This window comes from Scyliorhinus torazame, chromosome 15 (assembly GCF_047496885.1).
Source record: "Scyliorhinus torazame isolate Kashiwa2021f chromosome 15, sScyTor2.1, whole genome shotgun sequence".
NCBI classification, from domain to species: domain Eukaryota; kingdom Metazoa; phylum Chordata; class Chondrichthyes; order Carcharhiniformes; family Scyliorhinidae; genus Scyliorhinus; species Scyliorhinus torazame.
Window position 1 is genome coordinate 155,328,209 of NC_092721.1, and position 24,550 is coordinate 155,352,758.

The 24,550-nt window shown below is 44.3% G+C and overlaps 1 protein-coding gene across 5 annotated transcripts in view; it reads left to right on the forward strand.

Moving 5' to 3' along the window:
- Positions 1-24,550, forward strand: part of tex26 (testis expressed 26) — a 49,658-nt gene that overhangs the window by 5,635 nt on the left and 19,473 nt on the right. For 3 of the 5 annotated variants that reach the window (XM_072476976.1, XM_072476978.1, XM_072476977.1), the window contains exons 2-6: positions 12,667-12,853; positions 12,961-13,150; positions 17,319-17,403; positions 23,823-23,985; positions 24,145-24,301. In XM_072476976.1, coding sequence (XP_072333077.1) covers positions 12,797-12,853; positions 12,961-13,150; positions 17,319-17,403; positions 23,823-23,985; positions 24,145-24,301 — 652 coding nt within the window. In that variant the 5' untranslated portion in view covers positions 12,667-12,796. Of the gene's footprint in view, positions 1-4,824; positions 4,842-12,666; positions 12,854-12,960; positions 13,151-17,318; positions 17,404-23,052; positions 23,423-23,822; positions 23,986-24,144; positions 24,302-24,550 lie in introns of those variants that run through there. The other 2 variants (XM_072476979.1, XM_072476975.1) reach the window with 2 other exon arrangements.

Here is a 24,550-nt window from a genome sequence, read left to right on the forward strand (position 1 = left end):
TGATTTGGGTTCCTTTGGCCCCAATGGTCCCTTTGGCTCCCCGAACTTGGAAAAAAAAGGCTGCGACCATATAAAATAAATGCAGTGGCCCTGCGTATGCGTGCCCGCTCATCGGTGCGCATGCGCATAGTTTATCTGTTCCTGGCCATTTTGAAGGCCGCTTGCAGCCGGCATTATTAAAAGCCGGCTGCTGCGGCTGTTTTGCGCGGATTTGCACGATCGGGAGTGCTGCGATGGACGGCTCCGCGACCCTCCCGACACCCGCCCGCGACCGCGGGTTTGATAATGCTTGGTGTGGAAGATGGCACCGTCCTGTGGGAAGCATGCCTGATAATCCCACCGCTGGGCCAGGCATTGAACCTGAAGGACAGTTATCACCCAGGAGCTTCAAAAATGAAGATGCTGACTCGAAGCCACGCCTAGTGGCCTGGAATCAATGAGGACATCAAGTGAACCGTGCGTGGTTGCCCAGTGTGTCAGGAGCACCAAAAAAACCCACCTATGATCTCCCGGGAATGGCCAGTGTGCCCCTGAGTAACGCTTTTTATGGGTCCAATGTTTTTTTTTCTAGTCCTGGTGGACACCCATTTCTATAGGATGTCCTCCACCACATCAAAGCCACCGTTGAGAAATTAAGGTGCTCATTTAGCACTCATGAGATTCCTGAAGTCCTGGTCACCATCAACAGGACACCATTCACAAATGTTTGCTACTTTCACGCTTATGAACGGAATCAGACATATCCGATCCGCCCCCTTACCACCCGTCTTCCATTGGTCTGGCCAAACGGGTGATCCAGACATTTAAGAGAGGCATGAGGAAGCAGACTCCCTAGACACGTGACGGACAAGATTCCCTTTTAACTGTAGAACCACACCGCATGTTACAACAGGGGTGGCGCTAGTAAAGCTGCTGATGGGCTAATGCTTCAGAACCTGATTAAGCCTGACTTTCCCAAACCTGGGAAGGAAAGTCCAGCTGCAACAAGACTCACAGGCAGATTATGCATCTTGTCCCGTTCAGTTTCTGGTCAACGGTAAGCCCCAAGATGTTGACTGTGGGGGATTCAGTGATGGTAATGCCATTGAATGTCAAGGCAGTGATGGTTAGATCCTCTCTTGTTAGAGATGGTCATTGCCTGACACTTGCTCGAATGTGGTGCAAATGGACAACGCAGCATGATTTTCTTTTAAATTTTAGAGTACCCAATTATTTTTTTTCCAATTAAGGGGCAATTTAGCGTGGCCAATCCACCTAACCTGCACATCTTTGGGTTGTGGGGGTGAAACCCACGCAGACATGGGGAGCATGTGCAAACTCCACACGGTATGGAGGAGGTGTGAGGTGCTCCGGAGAGTGAATGCCTCCACCTCGTGCGCGAGGTTGGGGCTGATACAGCTGAAGGTGGTATACAGAGCACACCTCACGAGGGCAAGGATGAGCCGATTCTTTGAAGGAGTAGAAGATGTGTGTGAACGTTGCGGAGGGAGGGGTGGTGCGGCAAATCACGTTCATATGTTTTGGTCCTGTCCAAAGCTAGAGGATCACTGGAAGGAGGTTTTTAGGGTAATTTCTAAAGTGGTGCACGTGAAACTGGACCCGGGCCCCCGGGAGGCCATATTCGGGGTGTCGGACCAGCCAGGGTTGGAAATGGGTGCGGAGGCAGATGTTGTAGTCTTCGCCTCGTTGATCGCCCGAAGGCGGATCCTGATGGATTGGAGAGCAACCTCTCCACCCTGTGCCCTGGTGTGGCGGGGGGACCTGTTGGAATTCTTGACTCTTGAGAAGGTTAAGTTTGAACTGAGGGGAAGGATGGAGGGGTTCTACAATTCATGGGCATTATTCATTATGCACTTTCAAGAACTGGATAACATCGAACATTAGTTGGGGGGGGTGGGTGAGAGGTTTGGGGGGGAGGGGGGTGATGGGTATTAATGGTGGCCATGGGTGATTCCTAATTCCTTTTTGTCAGTTGTTTATGTGAACATGTGGCCGAATGTTTTGGGTTTGGTGGGAGGATGGGATCGTTGTTATCGATATGGGAATTGACATATTTGTTACTGATTATTGTTTATTACTGATCATTGTTTATTGTTGGTGGGTGTAAATTTGGGAGAAAATGCGAAAAAGAAGGAGAATGAAGAAATATTTTTTAATAAACAAAAAAACTCCACGCGGCCAATGACCCAGGGCCGGGATTCGAACCCGGGTCCTCAATGCCGCAGTCCAGTGCTAACCACTGTGCCACATGCCGTCCTGTCAGCATGGATTTATGAAAGGAAAATCATGCTTGACAAATCTACTAGAACTCTTTGAAGATGTAACTAGTAGAGTTGACCAGGGAGAACCGGTGGATGTGGTTTATTTAGATTTTCAGCAGGCTTTCGACAAGGGGCCACATAGCAGATTAATATGTAAAGTTAAAGCGCATGGGATTACGGGTTGTGTCTTGAGATGGATAGAAAGCTGGTTAGCAGATAGGAAGCCAGAAAGTTGGAATAAATGGGCCTTTTTCTGATTGACAGGCAGTGACTAGTGGGGTACCGCAGGGATCTGTGCTAGGACCCCAACTGCTCACATTATTTATTAATATTTTGGACAAGAGAACTAAATATAGTGTCTCAAAATTTGCAGATGATACAAAATTGGGGGGGGAGGGTGAGCTGTGAGAAGGATGCAGAGATGCTTCAGTGGGATTTGGACACCTTGGGCTAGATTCTCCGATTTGAAGACAAATGCTGACCCCGGCGTTGGAACAGTGGCGATTTATGCCAGAAAAAATGGCGCAAAAGCTGCACCGATTCTCCGTCAGGTGGGGGGCTAGCAAGCACACAGTGTAAAGCCCCCGGCTTTACCTTCGGATACGGCCGGAGAATTAACTGGTCCATGGCAGCGGCCTGCAGCGCCCGCGCCATGAAACATGGCGCCGGCCATGTGCGGACCTGGCCTGCTGCATACTGTCACCCAGTGACCCCCCTCGCCACTCCTGGACCACCCCCCCCCCCCCCCAGTGCCCCAACTCCCGCCAAAGCCCCCACCACCTGCGGAACTGTTGCCCCCCAACTGCCGGTGATGGACTCAGTCTGCAGCCGCCATGCCGGGTTCACGGAAACATATAGCATGAGTGACCCATGCCGTCGGGAACTCGGCTCATCGGGGGCGGAGCAGCGGGAGAGGGCCTCAGGTGATGTCCTGAGGCCGTCCATATGACGTGCGGTGTATTCTTCGAGTACGCCGTTTACGAGGGCACGGTGCAGCGCAAAGGCAGTGTCGCCCCTGATTCCGGCGCAAACGGGGATTCTCTGGCCGATTGCTGAACGTGATTTCAGCGTCGGAGACCGGAGAATCCCGCCCCTTGAGTGAGTGGGCACATGCATGGCAGATGCAGTAAAATGTGCATAAATGTGAGGTTATCCACTTCAGTAGCAAAAATAGGAAGGCAGATTATTTGAATAGGTGTAAATTGGGAGAGATGGATACTCCGCAACCTTGGAGTCCTCTTGCATCATTCTCTGAAAGTAAAGACGGAGGAACAGCAGGCACTAAAGAAGGCAAATGGTATGTTAGCCTTCATAGAGAGAGGATTATGACAATCGACAATGGTTTCATGCTCATCATTAGACTTTTAATTCCAGATATTTTATTGAGTTGAAATTCCATCAGCTGCCGTGGTGGGATTCGAACCCATCTGGGATTCGATAATACCACAATACCACCACCTCACTGAGGTGAGGAGAAATGTCTTCACCCAGAGTGGTGAATGTGTGGAATTTGCTCCCACAGAAAGGCAAAACATTGTGTAATTTCAAGAAAGAATGAGATATAACTCTTGGGGCTAAAGGGATCAAGGGATATGGGGAAGGCAGGATCCGGGTATTGAACTTGATGATCAGCCATGATCACAATGAATGATGGAACAGGCTCGAAGGACCGAATGACTTCCTCCTGCTTCTATTTTCAATGTTTTTATGTCAAGCCTGGATGTGGTCCCGGCCTTGCTGCATTTGGACATTGACTGCTTCATTATGTGAGGAGTCTCGAATGGTGCTGAACATTGTGCAGTCATCCGCAAACATCCCCACCTCTGACCTTCTGGTGAAAGGAAGGTCATTGATGAAACAGCTGAAGATGGGTTTCCCCAAGTATTAATTGCTGCATTCAATAAATAACAGGCTTGTAAAACAACATTCAGGGCAGTCAATTTACCTGAACAGCTGGCAGATTTGTGGAGGTCAGGGAGATATTGGAGCAGAAGGACACTTATTTTGTGAAATTCTTATGATCCTATAATGTGATGATGCTGAAGGATGACTATTCGTGAAGGAGGGGAAGGGAGGGAGGTGGAGAAAAGTACTGGGGCCCATGAATACGACTAATGACATGGGTGGGAATGCATTGTATGCTGGGACTGGATAGTAAGGGATCACAGTTTCTCTGTCTTTCTCTCTCACACTCTTACTAGTTCTATGGGCATCTATCTGACACTCACCATGTCTATCCCTTAGCCTTAGCCTCTCCATCACACCTTTTTCTTCTCTGCACGTCCCCTTCATTTATTTTGTTCTCTGTCTTAGTTTCTCACTTTTTTGTTTCAATCTCTATTCTCCTCTATTTCTCTCTTGCTTCCGTCTTTCAAATTTTCACCAGCTCTTCACCTAGTTTTGCTTTCTCCCTGTTGTCTCTTTGATATTTCAGATGGTGGGAGGGGCTGCCTAGGGTTACAGCCCAGTATATCTGGGAGCAAGCAGCATGAGGAAGACATTTATTGAACTGGTATCTGAAACAGTTTTGGGAGGAATATTCAGCGACCTATTCGCCACCGCCAGCTGCTCTTGGTGAAGGTACATACATCAATCACAATGCCTCTCATTGATGTCCTGGTATTTGTGTCAGGACAATCTCAGTTGACTCTATGGAAGTCTGTGTGATAACATTGTGTGAGGTGAGGAGAATCGCTCCAATGTGTGCATAACATCCATAAAAGAGTCAGCATGCTGGCAGGACTAGGCCCTATAGTGTTGCAGAGTATTTTGAGTGCCATGGATACACATGAGCACAAATGTGCAGTGTCCACTTGTAGCTAGCACCTGACATATTGGGCTAATATTACCCTATTCTAACCTTTTCTACTGTACAGTTCTGATTGCCATATCATAAAATGAATATAGAGATGCTGGAGAAAGTTTTCCAAGGACAATACCCGATCTCTGAGATTATGGGCAAGATTCTACGGCCACGTTTGCTCGGCGACCGTAGAATCCCGCCCGAGGTCAATGGGATTTTCCATTGTCGCCGTCTCGCCCATGGCGTTCTTGAGGCGAGAGGGGCGGGAGAATCTGGCTCTATATCTATCATGAAAGTGTCATGTGAGAGTACCCTTCAAGAAATGGGTGTTTAAGAAATGTAGCTTTAAGAAATGTTTAGTTGCTCATGTTACTGGAGTGATGTCAGAGTATGGGTGGAGCTGAGCTCTACTTCTGCTTTTTAGTTTCAGTTTGAGAAAGAGCTTGGGTGTGTCTGTGTTTTTCAGTGAGCTGCTTTGCTGTTGATCTCTGCCATCCAATGACTAACTATGGATCATTTGGCGAACTCAGAATTGTAAAAAAAACCTCATTATTAAATGTAAACCTAATGTGCTCCTGTTTGAAGGTTTGTTAAGTCTTTTGGGTGTAAAAGGACAGCATACAGGTTACTTAGTGTTGTATTCTTTTGAGGGTGTATTTTATTTACTGGTTTCTAAGATATTCACTGTTTGTTTTAAAAAGGTTAACTTGAGTTCATAGTATAAACATTGTTTTGTTTTAAAAACCACTGGTCCATTTTCTGCTATACCATACCTGTAGGGTGAGCCGTGTGCTCCCCATACCACAATCTATTAAAAGTCGTGGGTCAGGTGAACTCCATGATACACTTTGGGATTCTCTAAACCCTGCCCCATAACAAATTGGGGGCTCCTCTGGGTTAAAAGTCTATCTATTGGATTGGCTTCATGAACTTAAAGACAGTGAGGGGTGAGCATATTGTGGTTGCTTTTCAGGTGTGGTATTTTAGTTTAAGTGGGGTGTGTGTTGTGGACAATGGCTCTTTCAGAGGCTCAGAAGTTTTTCGGGGTGGAGAAGGTCACATGCAGTACCTTACGGACAGAGACTAAAAGTAGACTGTTAGATTTGGCAAAAACATTGCAGTTAACAAAATGCGAAAAGATGAGGTAATTATGGCGGTGGCTAAGCATTTAAAGTTGCCTGAGATACAGTTTGACTCATTAGAAATGGCAAAGATCCAGTTGCAGATTAAGCAACTTGAACATGAAAAAGAATTAAAGCAGTTTGAATATGAAATGAGAAAAAAAGAAAAGGAGAGCGAAGAAAGAAACAAAGAAAGAATAGTCCTAGCACAACAAAAAGAAAGAGATAGAGAGGAAAGGGAAAAAGAGAGAGAGTTTGAACTTCAGAATATGGCTATGAAACATAACAGTCAGTTAAAATTGGCAGACGTAAAGGGAAATGTACAGTTGGATGATAGTGATGAGGATAGTGAGAAAGAGCGGCAAAGTCAAAGGCTTGGTGGGGATCTATTTAAATATGTCCAAGCATTGACGAGAGGAAGTGGGAGCCTTTTTCATTTCATTTGAGAAGGTAGCTAAACAAATGAAATGGCCACAGGACATTACTGATTCAAACAAAGCAGGTAGGTAGAGCTAGTGAAGTGTTTGCATCACTACTGGAGGAGGTATCTGGGACGTATGAGGAGGTGAAAAAATCCATCTTGGGTGCATATGAACTAGAGCCTGAAGCTTACAGACAAAGGTTTAGAAATTTAAGGAAAGAATTTGGTCAAACATTCATGGAGTTTGAAAGGCTCAAGCAGAGTAATTTTGATAGGTGGATAAGGGCTCTGAAAATAGACCAAATGTATTGAGCTCTCAGAGAAATTATACTTTTGGAGGAGTTTAAAAATTCAATTCCTGATGTAGTGAGAATTCATGTGGAAGAGCAGAGGGTTAAAACGGCGAGGTTAGCAGCAGAAATGGCAGATGATTATGAATTAGTTCGTAAATCAAAACTTGTTTTCCAACATCAGTTTCAGCCTGTGAGGGATAGAAACTGGTGACATGAGAAATACTCAAGTGGTAAAAGTAAAGGTGATCTGATGGGAGATAATAAGGAGAGTGTACCTCAGATTAAAAAAGAAATCCTGGAGGGTGGAAAAGAAGTGAAAAGTTTCAAATATTTTCACTGTAATAAACTAGGCCATGTAAAGTCACAGTGTTGGTGGTTGAAGAAAAGCACTGGGAAGGCTGATGTGGTAAAACAGGATAAGACAGTGGGGTCTTTAAAGTGGTAAAGGAAAGCCCAAGTAGAGCGAAGGAGGTGCGAAAGATTGTACAGCCTGATCAAGAGGTGATTGATAAGAAGGTGCCAGATCTCTTTAAAGAATTTACTTGTGTGGGTAAAGTTTACTCATGTGTATCAGGTGTAGGTAAAGAAGTCACAATTTTAAGAGGTATGGGAGCTAGTCAATCTTTAATGGTAAGAGATGAGGAATTATGTAGTTTGGGAAGAATGTTGCCAGAAAAGGTGGTAATATGTGGAATTCAGGATGAGAGGAGTAGTGTTCCATTATATAAGGTAAGGTTGGAAAGTCCAGTGAAGAGTGGTGAAGTGGTGATAGGAGTAATAGAGAAACTATCTTGTCCAGGATTACAGTTTATCTTGGGTAATGATACAGCTGGTTCGCAGGTGGGAGTGATGCCTATTGTGGTTGATAAGCCAATGGAAAATCAAACAACTGAAGTGTTGAAGGACGAATATCCTGGGATTTTTCCGGATTGTGTAGTAACAAGGTCGCAAAGTCACAGGTTAAGACAAGAGGAGAAATCAAAGAGTGAAGAGGAAGTTGAAGTGCAATTATCAGAAACGATTTTTGATCAGATGGTTGAAAAAGAACAAGAACAGGTGGAGGATGAGGCGGATATTTTTTGTTCAGGAAAATTGGCGGAGTTACAGCAAAAAGATATAGAAATAAAATGGATGTATCAGAAAGCATACATGGAAGAGGAATCTGCGTGTATACCAGAATGTTATTACCATAAAAGTGATGTCTTGATGAGAAAATGGAGACCTTTACATATGCAGGCAGATGAAAAGTGGGCAGAAGTTCATCAAGTAGTATTGCCGGTAGGGTATAGAAAGGAGGTGTTGCGAGATGCACATGAGGTACCAGTGGGAGGTCATTTGGGGATAAGGAAAACTCAAGCTAAAATCCAAAAATATTTTATTGGCCTGGACTACATAAAGATGTAGTTAATGTTTGTCAATCACGTCACACATGTCAAGTGATAGGGAAACCTCAAGTAGTGATAAAACCAGCGCCCTTAATACCCATTCCAGCATTTGAGGAACCTTTTACAAGGGTTCTAATTGATTGCGTAGGACCGCTTCTGAAAACAAAAAGTGGAAATCAATATCTTTTGATGAGAATGGATGTGTCTACTAGGTTTCCAGATGTCTTTCCAGTACGTAATATTACAGCTAAAAAGATTATGGAGGAATTACTTAAATTCTTGACGAGATATGGACTACCCACAGAAATACAATCGGATCAAGGATCAAATTTTACTTCAAGGTTATTCAAAGTATTGGATTGCTTAGGAATAAAACAATTTAAATCAACTGCATACCATCCAGAATCACAGGGAGCGTTAGAAAGGTGGCATTTGATATTAAAGACAATGTTGAGGGCATATTGTCAAGATTATCCAGAGGATTGGGATAAGGAAGTTCCATTCGTACTGTTTGCAATTAGGGATGCTCCTAATGAGTCAACCAAATGTAGTCCTTTTGAACTAATTTTTGGTCATGAGGTTAGAGGACCACTTAAATTGATCAAGGAAAAATTGGTGGGTGAGAAATCGGAAATTACATTATTGGATTACGTGTCAAATTTTAGGGAACCATTATATAGAGCAGGTGAATTGGCTAGACAACTTTAAAAGTTGCACAAAATGTGATGAAACGGGTAGCGGCCAAGAAATCCAAAGTTCGTAGTTTTTCCAGTGGAGATAAAGTTTGAGTATTGTTACCAGTGGCACGCGAACCTTTAAAAGCTAGGTTTGGTGGACATTATCAGATTGAAAGGAAATTAAGTGAGATGCATTATGTGGTTGAAAACACCAGATAGAAGGAAGAATCACCAAGTGTGGCATGTGAATGTGCATAAAAGGTATTTTGAAAGGGAAGGAGAGAAGAAGGAGGAGGTTTTAATGATTCTAACTCAAAGTGATGAACCAAATTCAGATGACTGTGATTTTGTCATACCTCAAATTAAATTGGAAAATGAGGATGTTCTTAAAAATTGGGATAAATTGTTGAGTTAACTTCCAGAGGAAAAACAAACTGACCTATTGATATTGATATCACATGGGCAAGTTTGTGGAAATCAATTGGTAAGTACTGAAATGGCTATACATGATTTGGATGTGGGAAATGCTGTTCCAATCAAACAACAGCCATACAGACTTAACCCTTTAAAATTGGCACAGGTGAACAAAGAAATTGAGAGTATGCTTAAAAATGGCATAATTGAAGTGGGTTGCAGCCAATGGAGCTCACCCATAGTGATGGTACCAAAACCAGACGGTACTCAACGGTTGTGTGTGGACTATAGAAAGGTTAATGCAGTTACAAGAACGGACTCTTATCCTATTCCACGTTTGGCGGATTGCATTGAGAAAGTGGGACAATCAGCTTTTATTTTGAAACTGTATTTACTTAAAGGTTACTGGCAGGTACCTTTATCCGAAAAGGCGAAGGAGATTTCAGCTTTTGTGACTCCAGATGGTATATACCAATTCAACGTTATGCCATTTGGCATGAAAAATGCCCCAGCCACATTTTAACGGTTAACTAACAAAGTTGTTTCCGGATTACACAATTGTGCGGTATACATCGACGATCTGGTAATTTTCAGCCAGACATGAACAGAGCATTTAAAACATCTGATGGAGTTATTCGATCAACTTCAGAAGGCGGATTTGGTGATATACCTCGCCAAAAGTGAATTTGGAAAAGCCCAAGTCATTTTTCTTGGCCATACAATCGGACAGGGTCGAATGGTCCCACGGGATGTGAAAACGAAAGTTATTGGGGAGTTTCCAATACCCTCGATACGACGGGAAATAATGCGATTTCTTGGTATGTGTGGATTTTACCGGAAATTTGTACCAAATTTTAGCAGTGTGTTCGCTCCACTGACGACGGACTTGCTTAAGAAGCGTAACAAATTCCAGTGGACAGCGGAGTGGCAACAGGCATTTGACGGCCTGAAGGCTGCGTTAACCATTGCTCCTGTGTTAGCCATCCCAAATTATACCAAACCATTCAAAGTGGCTGTTGATGCGAGTGATGTGGGCGTAGGTGTGGTGCTTCTACAGGATGACGACAAAGGGCTAGAGCGGCCTGTTGGTTATTTTTCAAAGAAATTGAATTCTCACCAGAAAAAGTATTCCACGATTGAGAAGGAGACTTTGAGTTTGGTGCTGGCTTTGCAACATTTTCACATTTATGTAACCAGCAATCCGTCTGACACCGTTATATATACTGATCATAATCCGTTGACATTTTTGGAGCGATTCCAGAATAACAATGCAAGGCTGTTTCGCTGGAGTTTACTGTTACAGCCATTTCATTAAAAAATATTACACGTGGCAGGACGAGAAAACGTGATAGGTGATGCTTTGTCACGAATGTGCTGAACGGAAGGATTTCAGTTGGAGGAAGAAAAGCGAGAAAAAAAATGGACTATATTATTATACCTGTTTGCGTGTGGGTTTTTTTAAACAATAAAGTATATTTACTGTGTGCATTTCTTACAGGATAGTGAAAAGGTGAAAAATGAAACCATCTTGAAGTTGATGGTTTAGTTTTATTTCTTGGGGGGGGGGAGGTGTCAAGTGAGAGTACCCTTTAAGAAATGGGTGTTTAAGAAATGTACCTTTAAGACATGTTGAGCTGCTCATGTTACTGGAGTGATGTCAGAGTGTGGGTGGAGCTGATCTCTACTTCTGCTTTTTAGTTTCAGTTTGAAAAAGAGCTTGGGTGTGTCTGTGTTTTTCAGTGAGCTGCTCTGCTGTTGATCTCTGCCATCCAAAGACTATCTATGGATCATTTGGCGCACTCAGAATTGTAAAACAAATCTCAGTATTAAATGTAAACCTAATGTGCTCTTGTTTGAAGGTTTGTTAAGTTTTTTGGGTGTAAAAGGATAGTATACAGGTTACTTAGTGTTGTATTCTTTGGGGGGTGTATTTGATATTCACTGTGTGTTTTAAAAAGGTTAACTTGAGTTCATAGAATAAACATTGTTTTGTTTCAAAAACCACTGGTCCATTTTCTGCTGCACCATACCTGTAGAGTGAGCCGTGTGCTCCCCATACCACAATCTATTAAAGGTTGTGGGTCAGGTGAACTCCATGATACACTTTGGGATTCTCTAAACCCTGGCCCATAACAAAAGGATGTACAGGCTGCTTCCTTTCTCTTGAAAATAAAAGACCAAGGGTGAACGTAAAGACATCTTTAAAATTAGGAAAGGCTTTGATAGAATGGGTACAGAGGGAATGTGTCTATGATACCTTGAGGCAGGAGTCGGTTTGTTGAAAACAAATGCAAACTTGATTGGGGACATGCATTGAGATGTTTACAGGCTCACTCTCATTTTGCTAACCAGAATATAGTACTGGCACCATCCACAGGGCGATTGGTAGGAGGGAAGGGCAGCCACACTTATTGCCACAGCTTCCATATGTGAGGAGGAGCAAAACTACCAGTCATGAATATAAGATTGTTGCTATAAATCAAATAGTGAATTCAGAACAAATTTCTTCAGCCAGAGAGTGGTAAGAATGTGAAACCTTAGGTGATAGCTGAGGTTCATAGTTTCGATACATTTAAAGGAAATTAGATAAGGATGTGTAGGAGAAAGGAATAGACAGTCATGGGTGTTGGAGTTAGTTCAGAACGAACGGGAGGTGACTTGAATTGCACATAAACATTGGCATGGACTGTTGGGTCAAACAGGCTATTTTTGTGCCGCAGTGTGTCACAGAACTTGGCTATTTGAGGTGAAGGTGTAGTACCAGAAAAGTGGACGATGGGTGGGATTTACCGAGCAACCAGCCGCAGGATTTCTGGTCCCGCCATTGTCAACTGGATTTCCCATTGACTGCACCCTCATCACCGAGAGTGCACCGGAATGTCCCGCCGACGTGAACAGCTGGTAGATTATGCCCGATATGTCCTTATCTGTGGGGACGTTCTGTATGAAAAATCTACCCCCATTTAATAATAAATCTAACAAATTAATTTCTGAGCAGTCATGAAACACATACTGAAACAACTTTGACAATATATTAAATAGGTGGCATTTAGTATAATTGTATATGAAAATGCACAGGTCTCAAACTGAATCTTTGCTGCTTCGGAAACTGCAAAACCTAGCAAAATGAATGGTTTAAACTGCAAAGCGATGAGACTTGGTCAGCTTGTGCATGGGTTTCCCGTGCAGATGTAATGCCATTCTCAAGCTGAGGGCACTGTCACATTAAATCTGCTGGGTAAAATGCAGTCCACATCCTTTCCTTTATCAGCTTTGTTTATCCTAACCCAGGCAACCAGACTGTATCCCTTGGCAACAGAAGCACAGCCTCTTCCGGATGCGAATGAAAAGCCCAAACAGATTAATCTCCACAAAGTGATCTAAAGGATTCGGAAATAATAACAAAGCTTTTCCGTATGATATGGACCTGATTTTAACATCATATGTAAAGGAAGTAACCAATCCCGTTGCTACTCAGGTAAACTCACAACCAGCACGATTATGCTATTATATGTGTCAAGATAAAAAAAACCTCAATCATATAGGTTTTGTAAATGTGATTTCCCTCCCTCCTTCCCACTGTAGTGCACCGAGCTTCCCGAGCATTCGCGATACTGCCCAGAAGTGAAGAATCATCACAGAAAAACAAAGAAAAGCAAAGAGGCAGCGAATGCTCAAAAAGTAACGAAGAAGGCACACACAAAGGGGAAAGAAAGTAAAAAACATGGAAAGAGAAAAGCAGACCTGAGGACAAGTGCACCTGATCTTTGCCGAGGTGAGAGAATATAATTTATTTTTCTTTAATGATCATTGCAATCCTGTAATGGAAAAATAATTTTGAAAATAAAGTGGAAGGTATTTCACAGAAAGCATTTCTGGGGTTTGGGAATTCTGCCCCTCTTTTAACAGGCAGGCGTCAAACAGAATTAAAAGTGGGCGATAGGCGTGCAGATTTCTGATAAGAGATGTCAGCCCCATGCCGTATTAATACAGGTAGCAGAAAATGGGATAGGGGCCAATAGCTGAAATAGGCATCAAAGGTTTGCATATGCAAATCGAGACCCAATGTTAATTTGATGCCCTGTTTATTTTTTTTTAATGTTATTTTTTTTTAAAATTACAATTAAGGGGCAATTTAGCGTGGCCAATTCACCTACCCTGCATATCTTTGGGTTGTGGGGTGAGACCCACGCAGACCTGGGGAGAATGTGCAAATTCCACACGGACAGTGACCTGGGGCTGGGATCGAACCCGGGTCCTCGGCACCCTGGGGCAGCAGTGCTAACAGTGCTCCTCCCCATTTGTAAAATTTACCTGCATGATGCGTTCAGGAGAAACAGGTCGACCCATGACCAAATCAGCAGTCCTTAAAGGGACTGCCACCAGGATTTGGAGCCAGGAGAAGCAAACTGCTGACCACATCGCACTTACCATCGCCACCCTCCCACTGGCACCCACCCCTCCCATGGTCCCCCATCCACATCCTTCCTTCCCTTCCCCCCTCCACTTCCTTCCCTCCGGTTTCTTCCCACCCATTCCCTGTCATTATACCCTCCCTCTCTGGATTTTAACAACGAGGATACAGCATTAAACACAAAGAAATTGCATTATGATGCAATATTCCTTTACTCCCCCTTTAGCTTACCAATTACACACGGATTTTAAATTATATCTTAATCTACAATGGTCTCATTAACACAAAGTCCCTCTTAAGCACATAAGATGACTGTGGGCAAATACACACTTCAAATTCTTCTCTCATAATAATAATGCTTTTCCTTAGCGGTTTGTAATTCAAAATCCAGACCAGGGTTTCCAAATGACACTCTTAAACAAAGCTTCTGATCCAATTTTAACAGCAAATCCAGTCCAGGATTTTATTCCAAGCCGTTAGACTTAATTTTTATACAAACTCTGAGGTCTAACTGCTGATTTCCATAGTTATTTCAACTCACATTCCACAGGCTATAGTAAACCCTCACGAACCTGAAAGTAACTTCAGATTTCTTTCTGACATTTCTGTCCTTACTGTTCTAGTATCTTTAATTCTGACTTCTTGGAAACTTCTCTTAATTTCTCTAGTTTCCTTAACTAGTTGCCCTTCAAATCTCTGTACTTGTTTTCCTTTTTTAAAATAAATTTCGAGTACCCAATTAATTTTTTCCAATTAAGGGACAATTTAGCGTGGCCAATCCACCGAGCCTGCACATCTTTGGGTTGTGGGGGTGAAACCCACGCAAGCACGGGGAGAATGTGCAAACTCCACACGGACAGCGACCCGGGCCGGGATCGAACCTGGGACCTCGCCGCCGTGAGGCAGCAGGGCTAACCCACTGCGCCACCATGCTGCCCTGTACTTGTTTCCCTAACCATGACTCCATGGTATGGCTTTTCTTCCAGCAAAGCTGAGAGAAATGTTCCCTCTGCAGCCTTCTAAAGCAACTTCTTCTAGCAGAGCTGTGAGAGCTGCCTTCTCTCTCACTACCTATCTCAAACTTTCCACAAATAAGCTAAACTAAAACTTAAAAGTTTTTCTACCTTACATGTCTTTGTCCAGTACGAATCTAACTATAGGTTTTACCCTTCGATGCACAGAAACATTAAATTAAACACAGTTAAAACTATGGGTGCGATCGAACCAAACAAAAATGAGTCCATTCTGGGCAGGATTAAAGGGGTTGTTCTCGGTACCTGTAGTGCTGGGAATGACCCCCCCTCCCCCCCTATATAACACGCTGTTGTGTTTTGGGGCCTCAACTGTCATTCTACAGTCTGTGGGATCTATTTGAAACATATTTAGCTCAACAGCGTCCCCCTCTCTCTCCACATGTCTCTCCCCGTCTATGCAACGCTTCCCCCTCCTCTCTCTCTCCATATTTCCTTCGTCCCCTTTCTGTGTTGCCCTCCTCTCTTTCTCCATATTGCTTTCCCCCTCTCTCTCTATGTCGCTCTCTCTCTGTTGCTCTTCCCCTCCCCACATCACTCTCCCCCTCTCTCTCCGCATCACTCTCCCCCTCTCTCTCCGTATCACTCTTCCCCTCTCTCGCTCTCCGCGATGCTCTACCCCCTCTCTGTGTTGCCCTCCTTCCTCTCTCCTTATTGCTCTCCCATTCTCTCTCTCCATTTGGTCTTTCTCTCTCCACGTTGCTCTTCCCCCTCTCTCTCTCTCTGTTGCTCTCCCTCTGTCACTCTCCCCTTCTCTCTCTCCACATCACTCTCCCCTTCTCTCTCCACATCACTTCCTCCCTCTCCGCATCACTCTCCCCCTCTCCGCATCACCCACCCCTCTCTCTCCGCATCACTCTCCCCCTCTCCGCATCACCCGCCCCTCTCTCTCTGCACCACTATTCCCCTCTCTCGTTCTCCACGACGCTCTCCCCCCCTCTCGCTTTCTGTGTGGCCCTGCTCCCTCTCTCCTTATTGTTCTCCCGCTCTCTCTCTCCGTGTTGATCTTTCCCTCTCCCTGTTGTTCTTCACCCCCCCCTACTCTCCGTGTTGCTCTCTCTCTGTCACTCTCCCCCCCCCCGCCCCTCTCCCTCTACATCACTCTCCCCCTCATTCTCTCTGCATTGCTTTTCCCCTCTCCGTCGCTCTACCCCACCTCTCTCTCCACATCGTTATTTCCTTCAAAGTTACACGCCATCCTTACTTATTTTTTCACTTTCGCTGTGTCAAATCCGTGTAGCTCCTCCGTAACAGCACTGGGATCAACATCTACCATGAGGACTGCAGTAGTTTAAGAAGACAGCTCACTATCAGATTTGCAAGGGCAATTGGGGCTGGGCTTAAATGCTGCTCTCACAAGCAACACCCACATCCCATGAAAGTATATATTTAAAATATGAGCACAAAGCAGTCCATCAGAAAAATGCAAACAAGACTTCGCACTTTGTTTAGAAATGATGGGAAGTTAAATGTGTGTTTAGTTTTGGTACGTTGTCTGGATGGTGTGTTGGCATTTCTATGGGTCATTCCTTATTCTTCAAGTGTAGAGTGGACTATTATGTACTAAACCATTTCATGAATTAAGTCCCAGTGATCCGCCTGCTGCATGCAACAATATCTGCGCATTATGCTATTTACGAAGTGCTTTTTAATTTTATTGTGCTTTTACAGGATTTTTAAGTCCATAATTATTTTAGCAAATCTCAGTGCTACTCTATCCATAAAGAATTCCATATGAGTGGCAGATAATCACCCAGAATCTGTGTGAAGAATACTGTTGCTCATTTGGAGCAATGGCCTTCTGGCTGGAAAAGCACTGATAAGTGTTCACCAATGTAAAATTCTCACTAACAGTGTCAGTCCACAGTCTGTCGGATCTATTTGAAACACATTTAGCTCGACAGCATCCCCCTCCCCTGCCATGTCTTCCATAATAAAGGACACGAGCAGCAATGTTGTGGGAACATCATCACCTTCAAGTTCTCCGTCAAGACCACATGCTATCCTGACCCTGACATCGATTTCCCTGAATGTCGCTGGGTCAAAATCCTGAACTGTCCACCCAGCACCATTGTGGGAGCATCATGGTCACCATGGTTCAAGGATAAGGCCAGGCAATAACACGGCTTTGCCAGCATTATCCACATCCCAAGAACAAAGAGGAATAGTTGAGGGAGAGACCAGGAGACATTTTATGTTAGGGAAACGTTTGAAATGGATGAAGGTATAGGGGAATGAGAAGTGAGATGGTTTTGGATCGTTCAGGCACATTTAGCTGAATAGTGTTCTGCCTTCCTATAAACTTTGCTGTCTCCGTGTCTACAAAACTCTGCCCTGAACTCAAGAGGTTCCTGCTCTTCCCCAGTAGAATTCTGGAGTAACTCGATATTAATTTGATAGATAGTGAGGAGATTTCCTCATCTGTTTCTCTGCCGCAAGTCTTTGCGTTTTAAGCTGGAAAGTATATTTAATTACCCCAAATTATCTGTCTTTTCTAGGGGGGTCTCTGACCTTCGATCCATATCAAACTACATCTCAGCGTGATTTTATTTATCGACCAGGTTCTGTGCCTGACCAACTTCGGTGAGTCTGAATCAAAACAACTAGTGATATGAGCTTTCCCCGCTCCATTATATCTGTCATAGAGTTATAGAGGTGTACAGCACAGAAAAGGCCTTGTGTCCCATCGTGTCTGCACCAGTCAAAAACATCCACCTAAGTATTCTGATCCAATTTTCCAGTATTTGGCCCATAGCCCTGTATGCCTTGGCATTGCAAGTGCACATCTAAATACTTCCTGAATGCTATGAAGGTCTCTGCCTCCAACACCCTTTCAGGCAGTAAGTTCCAGACTCCCACCACCTACTGGGCGAAAAGGGTTTCCTCACATCCCCTCTAAACCACCTGCCCCTCATGTTAAAAATATACCCCCAGGTCATTGATCCCTCCACCAAGGGGAAAAGTTTCTTCCTGTCTCTACTCTAGCTATGCCCCTCAGAATTTTATACATCTTATTAATGTCCCTCCTCAGCTTACTGTGCTCCAAGGAAAGCAACCTCAGTCTATCCAATCTTTCTTCATAACTAAACTTCTCCAGCCCAGGTAACATCCTGGTAAATCTCCTCTGCACCTTTTCCAGTGCTATCGCATCCCTCCTATAATCTGGATTCCATAACTGCACACAATACTCTAGTTGTGTTCTAAACAATATTTTATACAGTTCCAGCATAACCTCCCTGCCCTTAAATTTTATGCCTTGCTGGTCCTGCCCAAGTGCATCACCTCACACTCATCCGGATTGAATTCCATTTGACACTGACCAGCCCATCTGACCAACCCGTCTATATTCTAAGGCTATCCTAAGGCCTAAATTCTAAGGCTTTCCTCCTCACTCTTTACCACACCACCAATTATTGTATCATCTGCGAACTTACTGATAAACCTTCCTACATTCAAGTCTAACTCATTTATACAAACAAAAAACAGCAAGGGCCCCAACACTGATCCCTGCGGGACACCACTGAGCATAGGCTTCCGGACAGAAAATACCCCTCGATCATCAAGCTTTGCTTCCCGCACTCAGCAATTTGGAACCAATTTTCCAAATTTCCTTGGATCCCATGGGCTCTCACCTTCACTATCCCATGTGGGACCTTATCAAGCCTTGCTGAAGTCTAGGTAGACTACGTCAAATACATTGCCCTGATCTACGCACCTGATCCCCTCTTCCAAAAATTCAGTCAAGTTGGTCAGACATGAAGTCGCTTTAACAAACCCATGCTGATTGTTCTTGATTAATCACTGCCTCTCCAAATGCAAATTAATTCTGTCTCTCAGAATTATTTCCAATAGTTTCCCCACCACTGAGGTTCGACTGACTGGCCTGTAATTTCCTGGTTTATCCGTTCCTCTCTTCTTGAATAATGGTACCACATTAGCTATCCTCCATTCCTCCGGCACGTCTCCTGTGGCCAAAGAAGAATTGAAAATTATTACCAGCGCCCCTGCTATTTCCTCCCTTGTCTCACTCAACAGTCTGGGATACATTTCATCTGGCCCTGGAGGTTTGTTTACATTTAGGCCTGCCAGACTACTCAGAACCTCTCCTCTGTCTATGTTAATTTTGTTTCATTTTATCACAGTTCTTCTCCCTGATTTCTATACCCACATCGTTGCTCTCACTAGTGAACACTGACACAAAGTATTCATTTAGATCCCTACCTATGTCCTCTGGCTCCACACACAAATTACCACTGTGGACCTTTTAAAAAAAATTCAGTGTACCCAATTCATTTTTTGCCAATTAAGGGGCAATGTAGCGTGGCCAATCCGCCTAACCGTCTTTGGGTTGTGGGGTGAGACCCACGCAGACACAGGAAGAATGTGCAGTCATAACATCGACACTGATCTGGGACCGGGACCGGTCCTTGGCGCTATGAGGCAGCAGTGCTAACCACTGCACCACTGTGCCGCCCTACCACGTGGTCCTTAATGGGTCCTATTCTTTCCCTAGTTCCCCTTTTACCCCTAAGGTACTTGTAAAACAACTTAAATTTTCCTTTATTTTATCTGTCAGTAACCTTTCATGTCCCCTTTTTGCTCTCCGAATTTCCTTTTTAAGTTCCCTCTTGAACATTCTTTACACCTCGAGGGCGTCTGCTGTTTTGAATCATCGATATCTGTCATAAGCCTCCCTTTCCCCCGTATGCAATGCTTTGTATCCCTCGATATCCAGGGTTCATTGGATTTGTCGGTCCCAACCTTTTTCTTGATTGGAGCATGTTAGTCCTGTACTCTCCCTATTTCCTTCTTGAATGCTTCCCACTGCTCTGTCACAGATTTACCACTCTGGCCAAATCATATCTGATCTCATTAACATTGCACTTCCCCCGTTTAGAACTTTGATTTCAGTCCATCCTTGTCCTTATCAACAGCAATCTTGAATCTGACAGAATACTGAATTCTTTTTTTTTTCCAATTAAGGGGCAATTTAGCATAGCCAATCCACCTAGCCGGCACATCTTTGAGTTATGGGGGCGAGATCCACGCAAACACGGGGAGGATGTGCAAACCCCACATGGACAGTGATCTGTGCCGGGATCCTCAGTGCCATGAGACAGCAGTGCTAACCACTGCACCACCGTGCCACCTTGTATCTAGCGGAATTATGATCACTGTCTGCAAAAAGCTTCCCCACTGATACTTTAACCACTTTCATGAATTTGTTAGCTAAAATTAAGACCAGGAACACCCCCACTCTTGTAAGATCTTCTATGTACTGGCTTAAAAAACTCTCCTGGATGCATTTGAAGAACTCTGCTCGCTCTAAACCTTGCACGCTAGGACTACCCCAGTTAATGTTGGGAAAGTTGAAATCTCCCACTATCACAACCCTACTATTTTTCCATTTCTCTGAAATTTGCCTACATTATCTGCTCTTCTATTTCTCTCGGACTGTTAGGGGGACTATAGAACACTCCCAGCAACACTCCTTTTTGGGTTTTAGGTTCTACCCATATGACTTCATTTGGAGAGCCTGCGAAGATGTCATCCCTCCTTACTGTTGTAATTGAAAATGAACAATGCTGTTTTGAATCATCGATATCTGTCATAAGCCTCCCTTTCCCCCGTATGCAATGCTTTGTATCCCTCGATATCCATTAACATTGCACTTCACGAGTAGGCTTCAATGAAGTTACTGTGAAAAGCCCCTAGTCGCCACATTCTGGCGCCTGTTCGGGGAGGCTGGTACAGGAATTGAACCGTGCTGCTGGCCTGCCTTGGTCTGCTTAATTGATTCCCTGATCAAAATTGTGACACCACCTCCTCTTTTACCCCCTTCTCAGAATCGCCTGAAGATCATATGTGCTGGAACATTAAGCTGCAAATCCTGCCCCTCTCTCAACCATGTCTAAGTGACAGAAATTACAACATACCCTTATGTTTTAATTTGTGCCCTCAACTCGTCTGGCTTGCATTAAAATAAATACCATCCAATCTTGTCAAACTCCCTTGTGCCCTTGTGACTTAATTGGCATATTCCTTCTATGCCTTCCTGATGCACTTGCTGTCTCCTCTAATTTTGTCTGTGCATCTCCCCCTTCTGAACCTTGCCTCAGGATCACCCACCCCCCCCCCCCCCCCCCCCAGCCAAGTTAGTTTAAATCCTCCCCAAAATACTTGCAAACCTCCCTTCAGGGATGCTGATCCCTTTTTGGTTCAAGTGCAACCCATCCATCTTGTACAGGTCCCACCATCCCTCAAAATGGCCTCAATGCCACAGAAATCCAAAGCCTTCCCTCTTGCACTATCTCGCCAGCCACTCACTCATCTGGATTAACCATTTGAAGATTGAGTAGAAATGTTCTCAGGAGCTTTATAAAACAAGGCATGATACTGAGACTTGAGGAGATAATGGTTCAAATGATGAAAAGCTTGGTCAAAAAGGGAGGTTTTCAGAAGTATCTTAAAGGAGGGAAGTGAGATGGAGAGTTGTCAGGACTTTATGGCCTAGGTAACTGAAGGCATGGCCACAAATGGTGAAGTGATTAAAATCACGGATGTCCACGAGGCCAGAATTAGAGGAGCACAGATACCTGAAGAGTTTTTGGGGACTTGAGGGATGACGGGTGGGGCCCTGGAGGGATTTGAAAACAAGGATGAAAATTTTAAAATCAAGACCAGGAGCTAATGTTGATCAGTGAACATAGGGGTGATAGGGAGCAGGACAATGCAAGATAAGGCAAGGGGGGAAGGGTTTTGGATGACCTCCAGTTTACAGAGTGTAGAATATGGAAGACCATCCAGGAGTGTGTTGACCTAGTTAAGTCTAGAGTTGATGTTGGTATGAATGAGGATTTCAGCGCACATGAGCTGAGATAGAGGGGTGAAGTCAGCCATGTTACAGAAGTGGAAATAGGTGATCTTAGCAGCGGCACAAGTATGTGATCGGAAACACATCTCAGATGACACCAAGGCTGTGATCAGACTGGCATAATCTCAGACTTTTGCTCGGGAGAGGAAGGGTGTCGGTAGCTAGAGAATAGAGAATAGAGTTTGGAGCAGGATATTTAATTAGAGAAAATTCCTGCTCATCTAGTACTGGTTGTCAGATAAACATTCAGATAATATAGCAATCAAAATACATTGGTGCACTTAATATTGTTGAACAGGTTTCAATTGCCTGATTTGAGCATGTGATTGAAATTGTCTTTCAATCATCTTTCAAACCCTCTGTAACTTATTCCATCCAGACGAACACATGAAGTTTGCTGCTCATACCCCTTCCACTCATACTTAGAAGTCACAGTGTGTTAATCCAGTGAGAAATTATATTTGTACTAACAACGGGTGGAATTTTCCCTCTGGGGAAAAGCTCCCAAGCCGGGGTGGGGGCAGGGACTATTTCCTGTCACGGAGGCCACTGGGAATTTGCGCTGTTGTGCGTGACCCTGGTCGTATTAAAAATGCATTGGGGGGTTTTGCGATGTTCTGTATGGTGAAGTGAGCTGGATGGCTCGCACCCTGACATCATGTCTGAACACCAGGTTTAAAATCCCTGGACTTACCTGACACACCTTTGGAGACAGAAGACGGATCCCTGAGGAATGAAGATAGGCCTCCAGGAACTCTCTGAGGTTGGAAGATGGACTTCCTCGAAGATATTGAAGCTGGAAGATCCATATTCTTCAGCTAAGTGCTGATATGTACACACCACATTGATCCAGATGTGTTCTGGACCAGAATGATTTACCACTGGTATTGCAGACGATCGGGCATAGGCGGGCGATTCCAATTGGGCCTCCATCTGCATCCCATTAGCAGGATGCAAATGAGATTCACGCCGTCCTCTGGTGGGAATTGTGCCCTGAATTGGCGATAGGGAGTGGACGATCTAAACATAATATGAAACCGATTGTTGGAGCTCCTATCGTACAGCCCCTCGCTGCCCACATTATACTCGCCACGAGGGGCAGGGAAAGATTCTACCCATTTTCTGGAAATCTGAGATAAATGACTGAGAATCTTTTGTTATGTAATCGTAATTCTCATCAGGTTGATATTTTTTGTGACCATTACACTATGGAAGGACTATGTAGAAGATATATAGGGTACGATTGAATGAACGCAACAAGGCTGTTAAATCTCGCAAGAGGCCTCTCGCGAGATTTGGAATGCTCCAAATGCCTCGTGAGATCTCACGAGATCTTGCTGGGCGAGATCCAGATTTACATGTTTAAGTGAGCAGATAGGCTCAGTTAAATATGTCGGCGCCCGATGCTCCCGAGACCTGTGAACGAATGCCCGCACCTGGGAGAACACAAATGTGGACCTGGCGTAACGGCACCTGGGGGATCTCACAGGCCATTGGAGAGCCCCGGGTGGTCAGGCTCTGGACAGCGTGTTACCCTGGCACTTCCGCTGCCACCGGGCACCTTGGTACTGCTAGTTTCTACCTTGACACTTCCATCTGGAATGGCAGGGGCATTGCCAGGTTGCCTGGCTGGCAGTGCCAAGGTGCCTGGTTGCCTGTGCCAGGATCTGGCCCGGGGTGCCCTGCCCTTTTGAGGTGGGGTAAGGGGAGATCGAGGACACCCGAACAGTTAAGTTGGGGCATGGGGGGGGGGGGGGGGAGGTTTCGAAGGCGGCGGTGGGAATGTTGAGGAGGGTTGAGGCATTTAAAAATGTCTCCCTGATCTCTTCCAGCACTGACGAGCTCAGTCAGTGCAGGGAATGAAAGTAAGTGCAGCCTCAGCGGGCGTTCCCAACTTACCAAAAAAACCAGAGTCCCGTTTGATAGCAGGGTCGAGATACACCCCACCAAACGTGCCCAAAATGGGACTTTTGTTCCCGTTAAACCGCGCCTATAGATTTTCTATTAAAATACGGCCGATGGAGTGAGTTCATTTAACTGTGCCAGAGTTTCCAAGTTGTGAATATCCTACTGTAGTCCTTTAATTTGTGTTTTATTTATTTGTTCCCTTTTTGTTGTCCTTCTGCAGTACTGGATCATCAAATGGGTATACTTTCCCATTTCAGCTCCATGAGCCTATTGGTAACACCACATACAAAAATGACTATGCCTGGAACACTTCCTCCAGCCAACAGCCCATGCCACGTGGAATGTCGGCACAACACAAGGACGATGCTATTCAGAAATGTAAGGTAAGCAATATTGGTAGACACTCCTCGTAATAAACTTTAGAGATGGCTTATGTTTTACTCATGTAGGAAACATCTTGAACATAAACAGAACCGCAGTATAGTGTCAAAACAATTCTCCTCTCCTGGTTATAACCTCATTTGTAAATTGTATTATTATAGTGTTTGCTGCTATGGAAACTACTCTTGGAGGACCCGGAGGCATACCATAGAGTCAAAACATGTTTCATGAAATCATTGTCTTCTGAAGACATGCAGAAAGTAAGAGCATGCCAGTTTGATACAATATATCGGCAGGATTACCTGGGAGTACAGCAAGGTAGGACTGCACTGAACATCCATTGTTACGTCATTCGAGCTTGTAAGAATTGCGAAGATACAAAATGCATTTCTCAGTGCTGTAAAATGTAAAGCTCTTTATTGGATTATGGAAGTGCTGAACACTTGTCGAGTAATTTTCTGCTTTTTGGTTAGGGCGACCCTTTCCTGGCCTGCCACATTGCATATGTCAAACATATAGTTAGGCGGAAATTAGGTCTGAAACAAATGGTTCTAATTACTGATGTCC